This window comes from Thalassophryne amazonica, chromosome 21 (assembly GCF_902500255.1).
Source record: "Thalassophryne amazonica chromosome 21, fThaAma1.1, whole genome shotgun sequence".
In the NCBI taxonomy this organism is placed as follows: domain Eukaryota; kingdom Metazoa; phylum Chordata; class Actinopteri; order Batrachoidiformes; family Batrachoididae; genus Thalassophryne; species Thalassophryne amazonica.
The window spans coordinates 28,978,632-29,001,750 of NC_047123.1; the positions used below are offsets into that span (position 1 = coordinate 28,978,632).

General features: G+C 40.2%; 1 protein-coding gene and 1 long non-coding RNA gene across 2 annotated transcripts in view; one reads left to right on the plus strand and one right to left on the minus strand.

The window, feature by feature from the left end:
* syndig1l (synapse differentiation inducing 1-like) overlaps positions 1-23,119 on the plus strand; it is a 57,713-nt gene that overhangs the window by 28,881 nt on the left and 5,713 nt on the right. Inside the window, exon 3 of the mRNA XM_034162071.1 lies at positions 15,112-15,249. Within this exon, the coding sequence (XP_034017962.1) occupies positions 15,112-15,249 (138 nt within the window). The remainder of the gene's footprint in view (positions 1-15,111; positions 15,250-23,119) is intronic.
* On the minus strand, positions 1,994-21,718 carry LOC117502927. The gene is made up of 3 exons (XR_004558437.1): positions 21,708-21,718; positions 20,497-20,501; positions 1,994-2,077 (listed from the first exon to the last, which is right to left on the minus strand). It is a non-coding gene; the product is annotated as an uncharacterized LOC117502927 (long non-coding RNA).

A 23,119-nucleotide genomic window follows, 5' to 3' on the forward strand; every position in this document is an offset into this window, starting at 1 on the left:
CCATAGTGACTGCAAGCTGAATTCTCTCATGTGCTATCGATTCTGCACAAAGGTGCTCCAGTGAACTCATGCTGATCAAAGTCGCATGGTCGTCTGAAATCTTCCTCTTACTCCGCCGGAGGGGAATTAAAAGTGCCCGAGTTCTAATCATCTTTTTAATGTGCCCTCCTCACCTTTGCCTCAGCGCTTTATTAAAATTGTGCTACATGCGCCATGTGAGCGGTCACGTAAGACGTCGAAAGCTCGTTAGGTCATGGGGTCTACCTGCAAACCTATTGTATATCTCATCCATCCATCCATCCATCTATTTTCTCTACCCGCTTACTCCAATTAAACTTCACGGTTGCTGGAGCCTATCCCAGCAGTCATCAGGCAAAAGGCGGCGTACGCCCCCGACAGGACACCCGTCTATTTTCAAATGTAAATCTTCTAAACCAATGAAAATCTTAAAAATTCCAAAGGGGTGTTTGCAGTTTTATGTGTGCCGTGTTGTAATTAAGTGGCTAACATTGTTCAGTTTGCCTTTTGGTCCCTGTGGGAATCAGTCGTGGAGATATGCGCCTGTGTTTTGAGAGTGTGTCAACATCAGGAGGGGTATCGCACTGATGCAGGGGGAAAATACCACAAAGACCTGGATTTATCCCTCAGTAGGGGTGCAGCCAGGCTGGTGGAACATAGCTGGGAGTGTTTGCAGTTAGTAAGCTGATTAGGGATTTGTTGCCTTGTTGCAGTACTTGTGAATGTTGCAGGTTGGTCGTCTGCATCATCACTTTCTGACCAGTATTAAGTGGAACTTAATACCAAGTGTTGAAGTGGGCCAATTAACCGTTATGATTTTGAATGGAAAAACTCACATTGGAAATAGAAATCTTACTGTAGTATGAACAATTTATAGGGAAAGAATAGAATAGAATAGAATAGAATAGAATAGAATAGAATAGAATAGAATAGAATAATCTTTATTGTCATTATACAGGTGGGGTAGGGGGTACAACAAAATTGGGGGTGCTCCAACAGAGCTACTGTACATCACATAAAAAGAAAAATAAGACATCATATATGCCACAAAAATTGTTTATATATATATATATATATATATATATATATATATATGAATGTAAACATATGAATAAAGTACAGTTTAAAAAGTGTCTGTAAACATTAAAGGCAGTGATTGTGAAACACTGGGGCACATTTAGAAATAGAAATTCTAGTACGGTATTAAGCAAGAAAAGGTTCCTTGATGTACTTATAGTACCAGTTGTTTGAGGGCAATTTATCAGTGACAAAATATGAATATTGTATGTTAATATTTAACTTGACCTGAAACTTGTACTGTAATGATGTCAGGATTGGGCAAGTAAAAACGGAAATACTCTACTTCTTGTCTCCTCCTCCATACTTTTCAAGCGTTAGTTCTGAACAGTATCTTAAATTAATATGCACCCATGAGTTGCAAGAGCAGTATCGGTAGTATTACAAGAACACAAGGAAGAAGAACAAAAAGAAAATGGCACATTTGAAGATTAACATTGTCAGTTTTCCGTGATAGTGATTTAAACAGTGACGTTTTTGAAGCACTGCACCAGTGATGGGAATATTTCTGTCATAGCTGAGGTGACAGGCTTTAAACCCATATCTCACAGACGAATGTTGTGCATTTTGGCTTTCTCTAGGGTTCATATAAAGTTGTAAAACAGTTTGCAAACAGTTTTTAGGGTCGCAAACACTATTTTTTATCGCAAATAAATTTTGAACATGTTCAAAACTTCTTAGTGAATTAATTTTTCTGCAAATGTTTGTAAGACATTTTAAGAGTTTGTAAACGGTTGTAACAGGTGTCACTAAAGTTCTTTTTGGTTTCCAACCACTCTCTGACCCAAACCCTTCTCTGCTGCAACAAGATAGTTGCAGTAGCAGCCAGACAGACCAATTCTTCCTGAACGGGCAACAGAAATCCACTATGATTGTTAGCATTTGCTGCGCTCTGAAATACCGGGTTGATTTTTAGCAACAAAGGTGGCAAATCCAAAAATCGCAGCGCTTGTCAGCATTCGCCACTCTGTGAGATACTAGCCTAAGTATGCTACCATATGGGTACATAGCTACAAATACTGAAATTGAGAAGAGCTGATGTGAGATGACCAACCAGATATGTTATTCAAAGAAGATTCAGCTCTAATCTGCTCTAGTGATGAAAGTTGTGATGAAAGGTGAAAAAATAACTATTTTATTGCTGATAACTTTGGGATCGTCTACAACTCCAGTGATTCTTGGAGTTGTTGACTACCCCTGAATGCCCCTTTGGCCACCATGCTGCCCACGTTTGTGCCTTTATATATCAAGTGATTTTTTTCTATTGTTTATTTAGACTTTTGAATATCCCATTTTGAATGTAAAATCAAACACCAAAATAGCAATGCAGCCCCACTGATACAAATAAGTACTTGAAGAACCTGCATTTAGGGTTTCTCAAACTTTTAATTCCAAACACAGGGAGCCATTTTTGTGATGTTAAATTTGTAGACTGTCACAGATTGTGAAAACTACCTGCACTCTCTCCATTACTCGTGCATGTCCAAATGTGACACCTCCTCATTGGGTATAAATATGTAATACCACCATGCTATATCCCATATTAAATGACTGCGGGTGCCAGGCCAGTGAATCAATTACCCGCTAAATTGAGAATGCTAGCTGCTTCACTTTAATGCCGCTGTAGCCACAGCTGACTGCGCTAAGCTAGCTGAAGTGCCATCTTTGGGTTTTTTGGATCTAGAGTTTGCTGAGGAACAACTCGATTGCATGAATGCATTTTAAAAAGTTCTAAAATTGTCGGCTTTGCAAAAAATGTAGATTGATTCATTCAGACTATGTAATGCTCTGCTGTTCTTTCAGAAAAGAAACATATGTCTGTGTTTTCTGTATAACAGAAGCTCCATAAATGCTTGGAGGATTCTTTAGTAGTGAGAGATAGGGCTACTTTTAAAGGGTGGGCGGGAGGGGTGGTGGGGGAGTCAAAGGTCAAGGTCTCAGTGTAACGTGAAATGCAAATAGAAAAGGGGAAGCTTGTAACTCATCAATCAGAGGTGACAGATCCATGATTACTATGAAACATGTATAGAAAATTATTTTTAAAATGCCATTGTATTTCACATTGAGGAACTTTGAAGGTCACATTCAAGGTCAGTCAAACTTTGATCCTTTATGGTGGCTAAACGCTACCAGGTAAGCTTTTTTTACTATTAGACATAGATAGGAAGTCATATGTGGGCTTTCGAAATATACTGTTACATTTGACCTTGATTGAATGTAAAGGTCACAATCAATGTCATTGTCACTCAGCTCGACGGTCGCAATTAAGGTCACTCAAACTTTGATCCTTTATAGTGGCTAAACACTACCGATAAGCTCATGGTTACTATTAGACACGGTCAAGAGATCACACATAGGTTTTGTAAATATACCGTTACATTTGACATTGATTGAACATGAAGGTCACAGATAGATAGATAGATAGATAGATAGATAGATAGATAGATAGATAGATAGATAGATAGATAGATAGATAGATAGATAGATAGACAGACAGACAGACAGACAGACAGACAGACAGACAGACAGACAGACAGACAGACAGACAGACAGACAGACAGACAGACAGACAGACAGATAGATAGATAGATAGATAGATAGATAGATAGATAGATAGATAGATAGATAGATAGATAGATAGATAGATAGATAGATAAGAACGTTATTGATCCCGAAGGAAATTACATTTTAATAGTATAGTAATTTTTTAGCGGGTCGTGCATCCTGTCGGTGGCTTTTCGGCATGCTTGAGCAGACAGCAACATTAGAGGACTTTTATCATGATTGTCACACTGTGTGACTGAGTGTACCTCTGGGGTTGGCGTGTGTGCCGGACTACTCCAAGTGTAAATCACAAGGTTTTATTAACAGTTCACGGAGGACGGTATTTCTTTCGGCCAGCCACTCCCTTTGCCCGCACTCTATATCAAACTGGCTGATTAACCATTAAGACAGAAGCCTTCTCACTTCAGGGGCCACGGGCTCCTGCTCCAGCATATCTTAACACCACCATCTGGTGCGTGACACTCAATGAATTGATGTGCAATTAGAATGCAGAGGGTACCAGTGAATGTTTCTCTGCCTACATCTGCCTAATGTCGTTTCACGAGAACAGATGACCCGCTGGTGACTTCTGTGCAAATGGAACACTCATCATCGCTGTTCACAAATTAATAAAATGATCAGAAACAACTGAGGGGTCGCAGAAATGTAACAAGCAGCATACATGTAAGTGCACGTACCAATTGTGTTTTAGTTCTGACTACTTTATCAAAATCCAACCCATCGTCCACGTTGTAACACCTGGGTAATGGATCAAGTTGGGGATTGCCCTTTGGGGTGAAGTATGGTGGGGACCTTGCGGTAACAGTGAAGACCTGACAGGAACCCTGAACACAAGGACAGCAAATGGGGCTCTGATGAAACAGGAAGTCTTCAACGGCGGATCGTATCCCAACAGCTGTGAAGGCAGATGAAGGCTAAGTATCTGTCAAGGGCTGCCTGATTGTTGGCATGCGACACTATGCTCACATTAAATGACAAACCCAACCACAGGCATCTCTAGACTGACTGTAAATATAGATTTTTACCGTGTCCGGGAATTGATCAAGAGACAATCTTCCTCGCTGCCAATGGATTGCCATGAATTCTGACCACTAGGTTGACACCTAGTGGTCAGAATTAGGGTCATAAACAGTATTTCTTATTGCAAATATATTTTGAACATGTTCAAAACTTCTTAGCAAATTTATTTTTCAAATGTTTGAAAGACAGTTTTAAGCGTTTAAGCGTTATGCCCTTGCCAGTTTTTTAAACCTTAATTAAATATGTACTCGTGATAAATCTGGAAGATAAGGTTGTAGTAGTACACACTTTTGTTTAGTTGGTGTCACTAATACACTGACAGACTGCCAACCCCAATATACTCTGAAAATAGAACAGAAGGTAGTAGAAGAAAAACATGACTGGACAAATCTACTTGTAAACTCCAATAAGTGAAGCATCACCCATTGAAAATTGACTATCTGTTTAATTGAAGGAAGGCAGCGTGTTGATATGTTTAGAAATGTGCCGCTATGCTGCTGGTGAGCTAGCAAGCCCTGAATGGAGTAGCGGTCAACAGCTCTGTTGACATGTTGCTTTGGTAAAGGGCTGCACCAGATATGCTTTGAGTGGACTCGAGATTCATGTTTATGCTATTGAGATTTTTGTAAAGTGCTAAGTACAATAACTGCTATCTTTGAACTTTGCTTACTTCTTGGATTAATTAAGCAAATACAAATTTAGATGTAAGCTGAATAGTCCAAGAGTTTTAGCATTTAAAAAATGGAACATTTTATGGAAACAATTTTTGATGGCCATTTTGGAAGCCATCTTGGATTTTGAAAAAGCCACAAAGGTAATGTTTAGGTATGTGTACGTAGTATGTGCTTGTACACATTTTTTTTTCCTGGAAATGTCAGCTTGTTCTGCAAAATTTCCATTGTTTGGCCATTTTTGAGGTCTTGGACTAAAAGCTCTTTCAGTAAAGTGGGTAAGTGTGTTCGATACCCAATTGCAGCTGAATTTCAGAGCTCAACCTTGTAGCACATTGCCCAATTCTACCACCATCAGGTAAACTGAATAAGAGAGTAGAACAGATATATCACCTTGTTAAGAAAACCAAGGTGAATCCCACATATAGTACCCAGAATGACTGGAGGTAGCATGCAACATCTCTGGTAAAGACTCCATTTTTCTGTAATGTTATTGTTTCGGTGTTATTATGCAATCAGTCGCAAGGGAAGAGCGCAAACAGACACGTCTACTTCCTTTTCATATAACCTGTTTTCTCATGGGTTTGGCACGATTATGAGATCATACCACATTACATACTGTGTCGTTCATTTCTCATTTTGCTGTGGCTGTGGGACTGTGGATGCACTGAAAATGTCATTTTTCTGAGATATTGCATCCTTCTTCATTAACTTTGCTTATGCATTCAACCACGTAATTGAATTCCCGTTGGATGTAAAGCGGTCGCTACATCAAGACCTCGCTTTACGCTTTGCTTTTTATGTAGCCTCGGAGTAAAGCAGTTAAATTTTAATCCCGGCGAATGGCTTTGACTGTAAAAATGACGAACACACTCGGTCCATGAGAAATGGACACATTTTGAAGTTTTTTTTTTTTTTTTTCTGTAACTTGTAGTTTGCATTTTTCTGAAGTCTGTTTGCAGTATTCCTGCCAGCACAGTACGCAAAGGTGGGAGGTGACGTATCAACATGTGGGCGTTTGATTCAAATGAGCCAGAGCGAAAAACTGCAACCAGTAGACACATTTAAACAGGCACCAAAAATTAAAGTTTAATGGGATTTTTGCAGGAACATCAGTGAAGCAGTCTGTACTCATCTATATACTACTGAGCAATTCTTAGTTGTACAACCCAACTACTGTACTTTTGGAGCACTCTGCAAAATTCTGCTTGAAAAAGGGGCTGGACGGATGCACAATACCTTGGCCGGAATGCCACCGCCTCCATATATTTCAATAAAATGTCTGATTTCATCACAAATAGAAATATGACACAATGCTAAAATACACTCGGCCGTATGAGCATAACAACAGGTAACAGAATGTGACTTTTTGTCCTTTAAATAGGTCCATGTTAGCCAGATTTGAACTTGTCCAAGGTCTGTGTCCCAAGAATGCTCCCTGTGAATTTGAAGACCCTGGCAGTAATAGGACTGGAGTTACGCTGAGCGGGTCGTGGATGCAAGCAAGGCCTTTGCAATACCTGATGGTCATATTTTGGCCTCGGGTAATAAATCACAAATAAGTCACCAGTTTAGTGCCAGACAGTCAGATATTTTCCACCTTGTGCACAACTCTCGTACCACAAACTCTCAAATTGACGTCATTGTCATGCGGCGACTAGCAGCGCCCACTGATGATGTCATCAGAGGTAAGACGCAGAAGTGATGAGAATATCATCTTGAAAACTGATTATTAGACATTTTTTAATGACGTGTTGGGATCACAAAATTAATTTATTTTATAGCTAGCATTTAACAATTTTTTTTTCTTTAAAAAACACTTGGGCGGATGCTTGGGGAATTTCAATGCACAGAGAAGGTACACAGTGGCGGCAGGTGGAATCAATTAGTGAGTTACAATAATCGTTGTAATTACCTCCGCCAAGGAGGTTATGTTTTCGGTCGCGTTTGTTTGTTTGTCTGTCTGTCAGCAGGATAACTCAAAACATTTTGAACGGATTTTGATGAAATTTTGTGGAGTGGTTGGAAATGACAAGAGGAACAAGTGATTAAATTTTAGTGGTGATCCGGATCATGATCCGGATCCAGGAATTTTTTAAAGGATTCTTCACCATTGCGGGATAGGGGGACTTTTGACATTCTAGTTTCTAACTCCACAAAAACAAGGCAGAAAGGCTTGAAAAAAATTCAGGTGTAACATAGTCAAATGTTCTATCAAACAACAAAGTTTGGTGATGATCGGGTCCAGATTCCCGATCTGGTGATCCAGAATATGCAAAAATATAGGGAAAATGGAAAATGTGTCAGTGTGAGGTGACAAATGAAGCTAGAGATGCACAACTAACACCAAATTGTAGCTGAATCTGTACTGATTCAGTAAGGTGTCATCAGATTTGATGTAGCTTCAAATATTATGGAGAAGAAAACCGCCATTACCGAAAAATCGTTTTTATACAATAACTTTTGAACTAGTAAAGACATAAAAGTGATTCCGAGTTCTAGTGGTATGTTTTCATGGTCAAGGATGTCAAATATAAAGGAAAGAAAAGTGTATGTATCATAGGTTTGGTTGTAACACTGAATTGTTGAATAGATCACTGTGTCAAGGAGGGAATCTCTTTAGGGTCAGTGACCCTATGGCCTTGGTGGAGGTTTGCACTCTCTGAGTGCTTCTAGTTATAATAATCACAACTTTTGTCTGTTTGTTCCCATGCTCCTCTCAGGTCCACTTTCCCCCAAACTTCATATGTGGATGATGGCTAACCTCATAATTTCCCTTAAAGTGTTTGTTTTGGTAAAGTCAAGGTTATTGTGTGTCAAAGATCCATTTATTTTTTCACTCCAATGTCCACCAGACTTGACATACATAATATGTGGACAATTCAGAGATCATTATTTTAAAATTTAACTCTACTTAGTTCACAATATCCACTTTGAGAAGCTCTGCTTTACATAAATATCAATTTTGATCTTTGATCCCAATAACGTTGACCCCATAGATTGACCTGGGCAATTCCAGAACTCACTTATATAATACTAGAGTACCAAGGGATCTGTGGGTTACCGGCTTAATTAAAGCCCAAGAAAAAAATGGCCACTTTCAGCATAAAAATGGCCACCATTTCCAAACAAATGAATCAACGCAAATAATTTTGGGAGAAGAACCATGTCAGTGACAAATATCGTGCCCTTGTTAAATTTAAAGAAAAGTTATCAGACAGTTATTGAGAAAATTGGGTCCAAATACCCAAATGGTCTGTTTTGGGCATAAAAATGTGCATTATTTCCAAACAAACAAATTTCTGACTATAATTTTTTGAAGTGAAATGTATCAATGACCCATATCACACCATTGAAAATTTTGAAAAAAAAAAAGTTATCAGACAGTTTTTGAGAAAATTGCCTTTAAGTGCTCAAAATGGCTATTTTTTTTACATAAAAATGGCCACCATTTCCAGATGAACGAATGTACAAATATGATTTTTAGACGGGAACAATGTTAATGACTCATGTTACGCCCTTGCCACATTAGAAAAAAGTTATCAGACAGTTAAGATATTGCAATAAACGGACAACACCGATGACTACGACAAACACCCGCAATTTCCAAACAAATGAATTTATTACTATAATTTTTTTGAAGTGAAATATGTCAATGACCCATATTACGCCCATGACATATTAGAAAAAAAAACAAAAACGTTATCAGACAGTTTTTGAGAAAATTGCCTTTAAATGCTCAAAATAGCTATTTTTGGCATAAAAATGGCCGCCATTTCCAAATGAATGAATCTACGAATATGATTTTTAGACGGGAACAATGTCAATGACTCATGTTATGCCCTTGCCAAATTAGAAAAAGTTATCAGACAGTTTTTTAAGATATTGCAATAAACGGACGACACCGACTACTATGACAAACACCTGCTATTTCCAAACAAATTAATTTATTACTATAATTTTTTTAAGTGAAATATGTCAACAACCCATATTACGCCCTTGACATATTAGAAAAAAGTTATCGGACAGCTTTTGAGAAAATTGCCTTTAAATGCTCAAAATAGCTATTTTTGGCATAAAATGGCCGTCATTTCCAAATGAATGAATCTACGAATATGATTTTTAGACGGGAACAATGTCAATGACTCATGTTACGCCCTTGCCAAATTAGAAAAAAAAGTTATCAGTTTTTGAAATATTGCAATAAACGGACAACGCCGACGACTACGACAAATGCCCACTATTTCCAAACAAACGAATTTATGACTATAGTTTTTTGAAGTGAAATATGTCAACGACCCATATTACGCCCTTGACAAATTAGAAAAAAGTTATCAGACAGTTTTTGAGAAAATTGCCTTTAAGTGCTCAAAATGGCTATTCTTGGCATAAAAATGGCCGCCATTTCCAAATGAATTACTCTACGAATATGGTTTTTAGACGGCAACAATGTCAATGACTCATGTTATGTCCTTGCCGAATTAGAAAAAAAGTTAGACAGTTTTTGAGATACTGCAATAAATGGACGACGCCGACGACTACGACAAACGCCACACCACGACATAAAATGTAGAAAGGTATCACTGCCCCAATACTTACGGACCTGATTGTATATGACCTATAAAATATACATGCCTATGTTGCTGATTTTGGTAGTCATAGTTTCTTTAATACTACAACAATAACTTTGTTTAAATTTTTTAGCGGTTTCCATATCAGGAAACTTAATAAAAGGTAACAGTAATGTCCCTCAGGTTGTGTTGTGGAGGAAATCCAGCAACATACAGGATGAATTACACAAGCGCTTGTCTTGGTTATGCTGTCATGGCAGAGTGGTGAAACCATCCATTAGTTCTTCATTACCTGTCAGCGTGTTGCCTCACACTGACAAGATTTATGCCCCACAAGACGTATCTGAGTCCAGCTCGGTGCGCTGGCTTGCATAGTCATTAGGGATCCCTGCTGTGTGCATGGTGGTGAATGAGAGACAACACGCGTGTCATGTGTGCTCATTAAAAGGCTTGAAAAAACAAAATTCTGTTGACGAGAAGTCAGATCTTCGTAAATCCAAAGGCTGGAGCAGTTACCTGCCATTTGGAACGGATGATGACAGAAATACAACAGAATCTGATGTTGTCACGAGAGGGTTTGATTGATTTTTTTTTTTTCTCTTTTCAGCTGCTTCTTTCGATATCTTACAGCATGAGATTTATAATTAATAAGTAAATATTATCATCTGGTGGTCAAAAATGAAACCAACATGATAAAGCCAAAACTTACAGTTTCTTAAATGTCCACTTCAGGCTGGTTTGAAAGCAAATCAATCCCATTAGACCCCCATGTTAAAATGTTCAACTTTATAGAAAATAGGGGACAAAACATTTTGGTTGCTATGCGTATTTGCCCTGTTTGTGACACCTGTGCAAGGGGTGAATTTTGATATAACTCACCTCTGTAAGCAGTTTAAGTCAAAGTTATGGATAATGAGGGATGTGGCAGCTCCAGTGCACTGCTAGCAAATGATGCTAGTTGTTGGGGACTTGACTGTGTTTGAATTCTACTTAAAACACCCATAATGACAACATGAAAAAAGTTTTTTCTATTTTTTTGTTTGTTTGTTTGTTTGTTTTTTTTGCAAATTTATTAAAAATAAAAATGTGATTTTGCTTCTGTGATTTCTTAGTTTATTTATATTTAATAAATTTGCAAAAAACTAAAAAAAACTTTTTCACATTGTCATTATGGGGTATTGTGTATAGAATTTTGAGGGGGGAAAAAAAAGAATTTCATCCATTTTAAAATAAGGCTGTAACATAACAAAATGTGTAAAAAGTGAAGTCTTGTGAATTCAGATTCAGATTCTTTATTGTCATTGTAACAAGTACAACGAAACACACCGTCAGCTGTTCCACCTCATCCTGAGAAGTGGACTCATCTCCTCCAGTGATACAGCCTACCACTGTGGTGTCATCTGCATATTTAATGAAGGTGTTGCTGGTGTGGATAAGGGTGCAGGCAGAGGTGTAGAGGGTGAAGAGCAGCGGGCTCAGCACGCAGCCTTGAGGGATACTTTCTGGATGCACTGTACAATCCATGTTAATAACCTTCATTGTGTGTCTTCCATCAGCCTGGACTTTGGGGTTGGTTGTTGACAGGTCTGCTGACTGCATTGTACAACTTTTCTTTCAATCTTCCCCAATAACTTTGGGGAAGTGTGTGAAGTGTGTTTTCGTTCTCTAAACAGCCTGAAGGTTGTGCAGATTATTGTCAGTGAGGCTGGGAGGCAGAGGCGAGCAGAGACTGTCTCTGCAGAGCACTTCCTTAAGGCCACGTGGGCAGAACGGCAGAACGGAGCCGCATTGTGTTCTCGTGTTAGGAGCTGTGTTGGGAAGAAAAGGAAAACTTTGTTTTTTTGGGGTTTTTTTGCTCGGGGTGATGTTCGGGTTTGTCTGAGTTTGGAGGCGTGTGCCTGAGTGGCTTTATTTGTGGTGACAATGCAGAATCAAGAATCATTATCTGTACTTCCCTGTTGACTTTTGGATTTAAAGACATTTGTAATTTATGAGGCCTTGTTTACAAAATAAATTAATCCAGTATTTACCCCACTCCCGCCCCCCCAAACACAAATCTCAAACGCCCACCACTAATGCCATCATCACTCAGACGACACGCCTGTCTGTGAGGGCTGCATTTTATCAAAACGAATTCAAGTGAGTTTGCAAAAACACTTGCAGCCACAGTGAATAATGCAGAGTACTGACTATATCCCGGACAAATTACGGTAGGGGGTTAATATAGGAATCTCTCCATCTGTCTGTCTGTCTGTCTGTCCATGAATACTGTAAGTACAAATCCTCCAATACTGTGTGGAGGATTTGCATAAAAAAGTTGTTTGGGAATCTTGTTGGCTTCCCTCACTGCTCTTTTTCTTATACGATCGCTCACTTTTGAAGAACTGCCAACTCCAGGAAGACTCACCCTGCTATTTTGATAGAGATAAATGAAGTCCAAGACATATGCAGTGACTTAGAAATGTCATTTTGCAAAATTTATTGTAAAATTTTGTTTGTATAAACTAATTTTAGAGGTAGCGCAAAAAGCATTGAAATTTTTCTATTTTTATTAATGGTATATTTTGATGCATCATACAGATTCTGCTTTGTTTTTGGCCACTTTACATTTTCTTTTATTAGCTTCTTCCCCACAGCTTTGAGTGATTTATTCGAGTTGATATTAGAATTCAGTTTTTCCAACACAACAGTATGTTGTTAGCGTCAATTCCTGTCCTTCATCCCGCAGCGCCCTCATGCTGTTTCATCCTCCAAACGGAACCATGTGTGAAGAATGCTGCTTAATGGCTCATACAGGAAGTGTTGATTTCTTTTCATTCGGTGCGAAGTTCCTGCTGTCACTTTTGTCACGGACCGCATTCCGTATTCAGATCAATGTTTGCATGTGTATTCCATGTTGTCGTACCAGGTGCGCTCATAACAAACCAACACTCCGATATTTTCTCCTGTGGAACGCTCTTTTGAAGCGGTGAAGCCGTCCCTAAAAAGTACAGAGATGTATGAATCCCACAGAGGATGCATCGTCTCTCTTTTGCTGAAGGCGCTGCAGTTCAGTGTGATGAATGTTGCGTGAAGCGTGAAATAGTTTCATAAAGCTTTGGGGAGGAGGTGTGCTTGATTTATAACCATTTCACATTTGAAATGAAAGAGTATTTCCAACCATTCTAGCATTCTTTTTAAAAAAGGCCATCTGTTGTTTAGGTGGAGAAATCTGCATATCTGGAAACTAATGAGAAATTAATGGGCCATTACAAAATGGGCCGTGAATACGACTAGTGGTGGTATGTGGGAGTAAATGGTCCTCCTGCAGTCTCTGCTGCAATATACATCAGCTTGAACTAGAACGGGCACTCCGAGAGTGCAGCGTCCGGGATTTGCCTATTTAACACTATTCGTGCAAATAACACAATATAAATTTCTGTGCGGACTTGACATTTGATCTGTTCTGTCCAAAATTCAACCAGTTTTATTGATACAAAGGGGTGTGCGTATTTTTTGTTGTTGTTGTTTTATTCAGAGAGGAAAGGTTTACAGACCTTTGCGTCATTGATGATGCCGTGATTTTAGTCCAAGGGCATTCAGTAACAAAATTGCCAAATAATTTAATTTAACTGGTAATTTTGCAGAACAAGCTGAAATTTTTAGGATAGCTCCAGAAAACATGTGTAGAATCACATAATAAAAGTCCACTTGTGGATTTCCCAAAAATCCAAGATGGCGTGCAAAATGGCCGCCCTTTCAGGGTTAGAAACCTGAATTAAAGGTCTAAACATATGTTTTTGGCCAAAAAGAAACCCTTAAGGTGAAGCGTGAGGGGAAACAGTATGTGTAATGTGTCATAGAAATTTGTCTTCAACAACCATGTTTCTGACTTATCAGTAGGCAGTTTTTTTTAAGCTATTGTGGCTTATTAGTTTCTGACATTTCCAAAAGCTTAAACCTCTCGGTAATGACTGCGTAGGGTTTTGCCTGCTTTAAAACATGTATTAAGACATTTCAATCAGGTAGCTTTCTTTTCTAGAAGCAAATATAGTATATACCATATTTTCTGGAGTATAAGTCACCTTTTTGAGAGGGAGGCCCTGTGACTTATACTCTGGTGCAACATACAATCTGTCAAATTTCCTTGAGGATGAATAAAGTCCCTATCTGTCTGTCTCTACATACTGAAAAATCATAAATTTGTTATGAATAATAGTAATTATAATGAATATTTATATAAGAATGTCAGAAATCAAAGCATTAAACAAAATAAACTCAATAATAAAAGAATAAATAGCAGTAATAAAAAGTACACTGCGACAATACACAAATACTCCAAATTAAAGAGCTGATTTTATATATATATATATATATATATAAATTTACATGGTATACCCCTATGATGGCAGCTAAAGGGAACAGTGAAGATGTGGTTGTAGAATTAATTCAATGGGTTTAACAAAAATACCGCATTAACTGTTAAAAAATTTTGATCATTTGTACACATTGTCCCTGTATATGTCAGACAGAAGTGACTCAGCCTTCTGTCTTTCTTCTCTGCACCATAGATGTGTGTTACACTGACCTGAGACCAGTTCAGTGGCCATGTCTCACAATGCAAACAGGACCCCACATATGGACTTCTGTAACATATGTCACAGAAACTAAAACCAGCCATTTCTAGGCTAAATTTATCGTAAAGTTGGAGATTTTCCGAATGCATGCTGATAGAAATGTGGAACTTCAACTCTAACATAAAACCCCAAAATGGAATGCTCAAATGTAATCAGACCATATTTTGCACGAGGCCCACTTTAAGTCAGGGTTTATTTGTTTTTCTAAATCAGTGCATTAATGTAAATAGTTGTATATAACTTTGTTGTTTGTCACATATTTTCATATGTTTTTGAAATTTACAATTTATATTTGTATTATAAGTTATAAAAATGGCTTGTTAAACGTGTTTGTGGTTTTCACAGTAAAAAAAAACATTTTTTTATTCGGATTTTAGGTTTTTGTGTGAATTTAGGTTAATACAGTATGTCAAAATGAAAGAAAAACTGTAAAATCATATAGGTGATGATTTACTGAATCAAATGACACCAAACAAGGCAAAGTAAGCAGTTTTTTAAAGGTAAATTATGATTGTAAAAGCAAAAGTAGTTGGCCAGCAGGTTAATGTAAATGAGCTGTTGTTGTTTGTGCAGACGGACTGCTCCAGCGACAGCGAGAGCGAGGATAATTTCGTCGTCGTCCCTCCACGAGACCACCTGGGCCTGGCCATCTTCTCCATGCTGTGCTGTTTCTGGCCTCTGGGAATTGCAGCGTTTTACTTCTCGCAGGGGGTGAGGACACACATGCAAAATAATTACACATGCATGCACCTGCAAAACAGCGCCTGTATGTTTAGTTCAAACCAACACAAGATTTTTTTAACAGCACCTGCACAGAGCCACGCTGACGTGCGTGCATGGGCACAGACACGTGAGTCATCATCAAAAGATCAGTAGCCTGCTCGCACAAAAAGAACTGACAGCTGACTCTCTCACCGCCAACTCAAGGCTACTTTTTTATTGAGCTACGCATCAATAACTCAAGGCTGATCTGTAATGGCTGCTTGATGCTCTGGAAACAGGTTGAAAGCTGCCTTTAGGACGCGTGCATGAATCAAATTCAAGGTGCTCTCTGAAACTCTTAAGAAAAGCAAAGTGCTCGAATAATGAAGACGAGAGGAGGGTTTTAAACTGCAGCAGTGCTGACATATTAATGGCAAAAAAAAAAAAGTTGCTTTAAAAAACTCATTAAACAACCTTTTTGTGTCTGGATTTTGACTTTGAAAAGCAGCACACATGGGGTTGTGGGGGGCGGGGTTGCAAGTGCTTGAAATGAATTTTAATTTCAAATTGGTGGTGTTACACTTTTGAAGGAGTCAGACTGAAAAATTTGTTCTAAAGCATGGTTTACACATAGACGGTTTTGTCGGCGGGTAGTACGTAGACCGAAGTTCGCGGTAGTTCCGGCTGTTTTTGCGGTGGAAAGGGGCGGAGCATTTCGCCTGCATTTTGACCACCATACTAGCCGCAAATACGCGGATAAAACGCAGCTAAATCCGCCGAATAAAGCGATGTTTTGACGCCGTAGCATCCGGCACACGTCAGGCAACGGGGGTTAATACCCAGTTCTATCCTTTACAATCGCAGGTTAAGACGCGCGTGAGAACCGCGATGTTCTGCTGCCGTGGATAATGCCCTGTGTACCGCTGGATTTATCCAGGCAAATCCTGCGTTACTCCAGGAACATTTGCATATAGGCACCGCCCTCAGAGTATAGTAGGCTGAAGCAGCAGGGATACATGCCTGTCACTGCAGAGGGAGGGAGATCATCAGCCTTTTCTTCTCTTTCCTTTTCCCCTCCTCAACGTGTTGCTCCGTCTCCACCACAGGGCTACCCTCTGCTTCTGAACCAGACCTCTTGGTTCTATTAGGAGGCATACTGGAGCTTCTCTGCAAAAATATCTGGAGCTGGCCGCGAGTGAGAGGACTGCATGCAGCGCGCTAGCGTTTTTATATTGACCGCCGCCTTTCGGCCGTTTGGCGTCCTCAAGGGCATTTTAACCGGCGACAGAGGCAGACAAAACGGCCGCGCTAGCAGGCAGTACGCCGTTCTAAACGCCACCTCCCGGTTAACGGCGTACTGTCCGCTAGCGCCGCCGTTTTGTCTGCCTCTGTCGCCAGTTAAAATGCCCTTGAGGACGCCAATGTGGGCTCTATCGCCATTTCACACGCCGTTGATTAGGGATAAAACACCGGCCACCAATTACGGCGGCGTAAACTGTGGCACTACAGGAAAGGGCAGGATGAAACGGCGATTAAAAAGTATCAAACGCCATTGTTCGCGTTGTCTCCGGTTGTTCGCCGGAATTATTCGACATGTTGAATAATTTTTTCAACGATTCCTGGTAAAGCCGGAACTAAGACGTGCCCCCTAGTGCCGGCGTTAACAACGGCGTGTGATCCTTAAGACGGCCAAAAACTCTTCCGGGACGCTTCCGGGAGCTCTTACCATCTATGTGAAAACGGGGCTTAAGCTTCATGTTCAACAGTCGCAAAGTCCCACAAGTCTACACGTGTGTAAATGTGGAAATTACACAGCAAAAATTAAATCAGAGTCAAAAATTTTAGAGGTTATCATGTCTGGCGCCCTGTGCACTGCAGATGCATTGTTACTGTGAGACAGCTCAAACTGACTGAGTAACAGATTAATAAAAAACCTGGACTGAATTTGTGTTGAGTTTTCATGCAATGTCTAGGGTGCAAAATTTGTGTGCACTTTCTGCGGAGTTGTGCACCTGGCACAAGGGGCATCTAAATATTGCACCCGAGATATTGCGTGAAAATGCTACACTGAAATTTAGACGTCGGCGTGTAGGACGGCGTGTAGGATGGCGCGCAGGGCAGCATGCCGACCAGGGTGGTGTGCAGGGCGGTGCGCAGGGTGGCACGCGGTGCAGCGTGCCAACCAGAGTGGTGCGCAGGGCGGTGCGTAGGACGGCGCGCAGTGCAGCGTGCCGACCATAGTGGTGCGCAGGGTGGCATGCCAACCAGGGCGGCGCGCAGGGCGACGCGCAGGGCGGCGCGCAGGGCGATGCGCAGGGCGATGCGCAGGGCGGCGCGCAGGGCGGCGCGCAGGGCAGCGCGCAGTGCAGCGTGCCAGCCAGGGTGGTGCGCAGGGTGGTATGCCGAACAGGGCAGCTCACAGGGCGGCGCACAGGGTGCTGTGCAGGGCGCCACGCAGGGTGGCAGTTGTCATTTTTGCAACTATGACCCACGTCTCCTCAGGTGTGGGTCAGGTGTAGTATTTGTTGGTGAATTGATATCGTGAGGCAACAGGAAGCTATTGTGCATCAGTCCACTATAAACCTTGTCTAAGGTTTCATGCATAGGACCTTTTGTTGTCGTTTTGCCATTTATCCATACTACAACTTACAGAATTGATTTCACGACAAATACTCTCTCCTCTTGCATTAGCTCATCAATATATAATATGGAAATGCAAGCAAAAGTTAAAAATAAAATAAAAGTAAACAAAGGATAAATACAAAACTTCACCTTACTGCTTTGCTGCTTCACCTCAGGGAGCTTTGGTGGTTGTTCTCCACTCATACGCATTGACGCTTGCCACACAGGACCGTTGACTAACCAAAAAACCTTACACTTGGGTCCGCCATGTAAATAGCAAATTGCTAGCTTCCAGCACACTCTGGCTCTTAAAGGGAATGGCAGATGACAGTCTGATTGGTTAAATTCATGTTCCACCCAAAAAACTCCAACGACTGCTTCAGTGACCAAATGCAACCCCTTTGTGCTCTGCACCTAACTTCGTGCTTAAGTTACGCAGACTACAAATACCAAACTTCAGACAATTTATTACAGAAAGTCAAAATAGAACCTTCTCTTTTAAACCTTGATCACAAGCAAAAGGTTGTAGGTTCACAATCAACCTGAAACCACCGTCTGTGGTATTAATTTAAACAATGTTCAAACATTTAAATCAGAAAAGTTAATCCTCAAATTGCATGTTTTAGACTTCCTTGGTGTATGTCACGGAAGTCCTTATTTGGACTTGTGCATATTATGGGAGGCACGCCCCTGAGCCAAGCTGAGGTCTCTGGGACACGCCCACATGGCCTGCAGGCAACCAGCTCCTCTGATTTAAAGTGACAAGCTCTGAAACAGTTGGTCAAAACCTTCTTTATTTATAAGCAGTACGACTTTATATGAGCTTTCTGAAAATGTGTCCAATATGACCCTTTTTGCCTGAACATCCCGTTTTGGCTGTTGTGCTTTTCTGAAGTCTGAGATCTGCGTGTTTAGGAGCCGTCTTTCACTTTTTAATACAAATAATTAACCGAATTAACAGTCTAGACAGTTGTTTTGCAAATATAAAGTATTTAGCATCTTGTCTCGTCAAGTTAATATACGGATAAACGTATTCATGATGTGAAAGCCCACATCATGGTCTACTTCCACCATGAATCTGCCAAAAATAACTCATCAAAGTGAAAGCCTGAGAGGTCTTTTGGTGCCACTAATTAATGTGCAGTTTATGGAGAATGTTGGCAACGAGGCATCTTCCTGCTGTAATTTAATACTGGATATCTTCCAAAGCTGAGCTTGACCTGCTACTTTTAAAATGATATTTATAAGTTGTAATGCAGTACATCTGCACATTGTGCAACTAGAAAATATTTCCATGTATTTGACAGCTGAATAATGTTGCATTGCATCACATTTCTCCATTTTTCTAATTATTGAAGGAGGTAATGTGTGTGTTGGGATGCTTTGGACAGTCTCATGTTATTCCAAAATGAAAGATGGCAAGCTTTGGTCACTATAAGCAATCAAAGCTTGAGCGACCTTGATGGTGACCTTCAAGGCCAGTTAAGGTCAAATGCAATGGTACATTTTGAAAGATGATGTGTGATTTCCTATTTTTGTCTAACAGCAACCTGTCACCTCTGATCCACGAGTTACTACAAGCCTTAGAAAAATATTATACTATCTCTTCCCACGGGAATGACTTTGTGTCAGATGACGTTTTGACCTTTTATAGGTAGACGAAAATGAAAAGTCTCACTTGCATTGTGGGAGAATGTCACCAACAACATTTTAGCAATGTGTTCTTGCTTTTACTTTGACTTTTATTTCATTGCAGACTATATGAACCCAAGATATTTCATGTTTTGTGTAGTCAGCTTTATTTAATTTGTTAAAATACATCCATTCTTGCATTTGAAGCATGCATGACATCTCAAGAAAGTTGGGATGGGGTAATGTAGGGTCAATTATGAGGTTAAAAATTAATAATGGTGTTATTTCAAAGAGATTATATCAACAGGTGGTTGTAATCATGATTTGATTCTTTAAAAGGAGCATTGAGAAAAGGCTATGTCTTTGAGGAGCAAAGATGGGCAGAGCATCAACAAGTATGTGAAAAAAATATTAAAATGTTTAAAAACAATGTTCCTCAAAGGAAGATTGGAAGGGATTTTTGTATTTCATTGCAGCAAGGGCAAGGGAGCAAGCCTAAAGCCTAAATTGAACCCCCGTGACCTCAAATCCCTCAGGCAGCACTGCAGCAGGAACCATCATTCATTCATCAATAGCTGATATAACCACATGGGCAAGGGATAACTTTAGGAAACCTTTGTCAAGCACTACAGTAAGGAGGTACAACTACATTCACAAATGCCACTTAAAACTTTACTGTGCAAAAAAGAAGCCTTATTTTAACTTTTTCCATCACACCATTGATATCCCTGAGCTCAGCTACATTTTAGCCATGTGGCACAATTCCCTTACCAGCACACAAGTGTCTTTGTGTTATGGACGCCAGCAGCTGGAGAAGCCAGATGTAATGCCTACATTTCACCTTGTTACAGCAGATAGATGGTTACTTTTGAGAAGTAAGGATGGACCAGTTGTGTGCTTGAGTGGTTGCGTCCAGGACGCAAGGCGGTTGAGGATTTTAGCCTCTGTAGGAATTTGTTCCATTAGGAACATTCTGCTTTTTCACAACAGTGTCATTTGTACATTACCTTGGCAACTTGGGTGCATCGGATAAGGCAATGTAGGTTCCATCCCAACATGAAACATAAATGTACCTGAGAATATATGAAATTAATCAGTCTTTGAAACATCATTTCCACGACAAACATTCCCAAGAAGTGTCATCATCCAGCAAAGGTTGCAGTTAATTTTGAAGCAGCAGTCAATAAATTCTTAGCTATTAACATCAGCTTATTGGACTTAAGTTTGCCTTATGGATCGGTTGATGGCACGCGAGCCGTAAAGCGATCAGGATCGCGACTGTTCTTGGCAGTAATCAATTCAACCGCTTTTGACTCACACTACAAAGACAAATGCAATACCCTCTGTATCTCAAAGCGCTATGAACATGCAAATTGTAGACACAGATTACTGCATAGCTCTTCAGCAAACAAGTCTGCCTTTGACTCTATATTTCAATCAGAGACTAAAGCGTTTAACCGTTTTATCTGTGGGCGCGGGAAGTCTGACACAGATGAAGGCAGTCGGTAAATTAACTTATCAGCAGCTAATTTGATTCTTCCTGGGTAATTATGGGGAAGTGATGGTTGTGTTGAGGGATGGGCAGCTTTTTCTACCAATCTGCCCGCTTTTAAGAGGCGCGGTCCAGAGCTGTCACGAAAAGATATGGTCTAGGATTGCTTCTTTTATAGCTCAATCACCCACTTCACTGGTCCTCAATTCACCGCATTGTTCAGGTAGCCCCGAACTGAGTGGAGTGTCGAAGCTAGCACTACGGTATTGTAAGTTTGTCAGCCCACCTCTGTGGTAACTCTTCCACAGTTCCAATATGTGATACTGGAACCGAACGAATGGAAAATTCACTGCGTGTAGCCTCTTTATGGTAAACAGTTGTGCCATTTTAGCATTCAGAGTTAATCACCCCTGCGCAAACGTGCGCTCATGCTGAGCTGATAATGACAAGAACAGCATAAATATCTTGGGGAAATTAGCCGGCAGCTCTTGATTGGGGAAGCAGAATATGGTTTCAATTATTGCCACTAATAGGGTGAGTGTTTTGTTTGGAGCTGCTGATAAATGTTTCAGCTCGGAGACATCTGTGCCGCCGAGTGCATGCCCGAGAAGCCGTATAGCGATGCCTTTCACCGTTATGCAAATAAGGCATGCCTGAAGTTATCTGACGGCTTACAAGTTGTCATAATGGATGAAAATGAACGAGCTAATAATTAGTCAACAGTTTGTGAATCTGCATGTGAGAGGCTGAGGGAAAGGCAGAAAGAGAGAGATTTATGGTTTGTAGCATTCCTGTGGATTAAAAACCCGCTCAGGCCACCAGATTGAGTGTCTCCGTGAGATGTTATCTTGCTTTCTAATATGCCACATTTCAGTAATTTTGTCAAGGTTGTGGAGATGAATCTCTAGTAAAGAGTTTCATTTCAAGGAGACTGAGAGTGAAAAGGCAGTACTGTAGCGCACTCCGGGACACATTAGAGGCATTTAAGACATTGAATCATCAGAGACCCACAACCTGCTTTGATGTTATGAGAAAGTACGTTGTGTTAATCAAACATTTTGCAGCGTAACTCAAATAATCTCTTCTTGGTTTTTGTTGATGTGTTAAGATGTCCACTGTTCTCAAGGAATGTGTCTGCCTCCTTTGACAGAAAACTGAACTTCCAGTAAGACCTCCTTTGCAGGAGTTGGGCTACCAATACGTAGACCTCGGTTCTTTGGACGAGACATTTCATCTTTGTTGTCCCAGTCCACCAAGCTGTAAATAGCCCTGGTTAAGGAAGTAACCAGGAGGAGTCTTAACCCTCTAGGGTTCGAGGGCATTTTTTAGACAGTTCACTCGCTTGGCATAAATGTTTTATTATTGTTGTTAACAGCTCTCCCTGGATCCCACAATCAAGTTTTATGTCTCTTTTTTTTCAGGACACCCTGTGCTTTCAGAATATATATGCCATAGTAGTGTTTTATAAGTGTAATAAAGGTTTGCATTCAAAAATAGGCAATGAAAAAATAAAGCGAAAAATAATTTTCCACACACATTTATTCAAAACACAGCAAACTATAATAAACAACTGTTTTGACACTTTATAAAGGTAATTTGAGGTCTTATGTGAAAGACTGTACAACAAAAAGGTTCAAACAATAAACACAAATGCACATTTTGAACAATATATACAAAATGGTCGATGTGTTTTGTTATTTTGATATGGTAAATGGTAAATGGACTGCATTTATATAGCGCTTTTCCATCTGAATCAGATGCTCAAAGCGCTTTACAATTATGCCTCACATTCATCCCGATGTCAGGGTGCTGCCATACAAGGCGCTCACTACACACCGGGAGCAATAGAGGATTAAAGACCTTGCCCAAGAGCCCTTAGTGATTTTCCAGTCAGGTGGGGATTTGAACCCATGATCTTCTGGACTCAAGCCCAACACTTTAGCCACTAGACCATCACCTCCCCTCCACTGGTAAACAGTGCTTTACGTCGAGAAAGCAACAGAGTTATCCAGTAACATTCATATGCAAACTAGTGGAGCAATCCTGATAGTTACACACTCTTTGTTTGAGCACGTGAGATTGTCATCAGAGGCTCTCCGTCTGTTTTCAGTGATCACTGTGCGTAATGGGGCA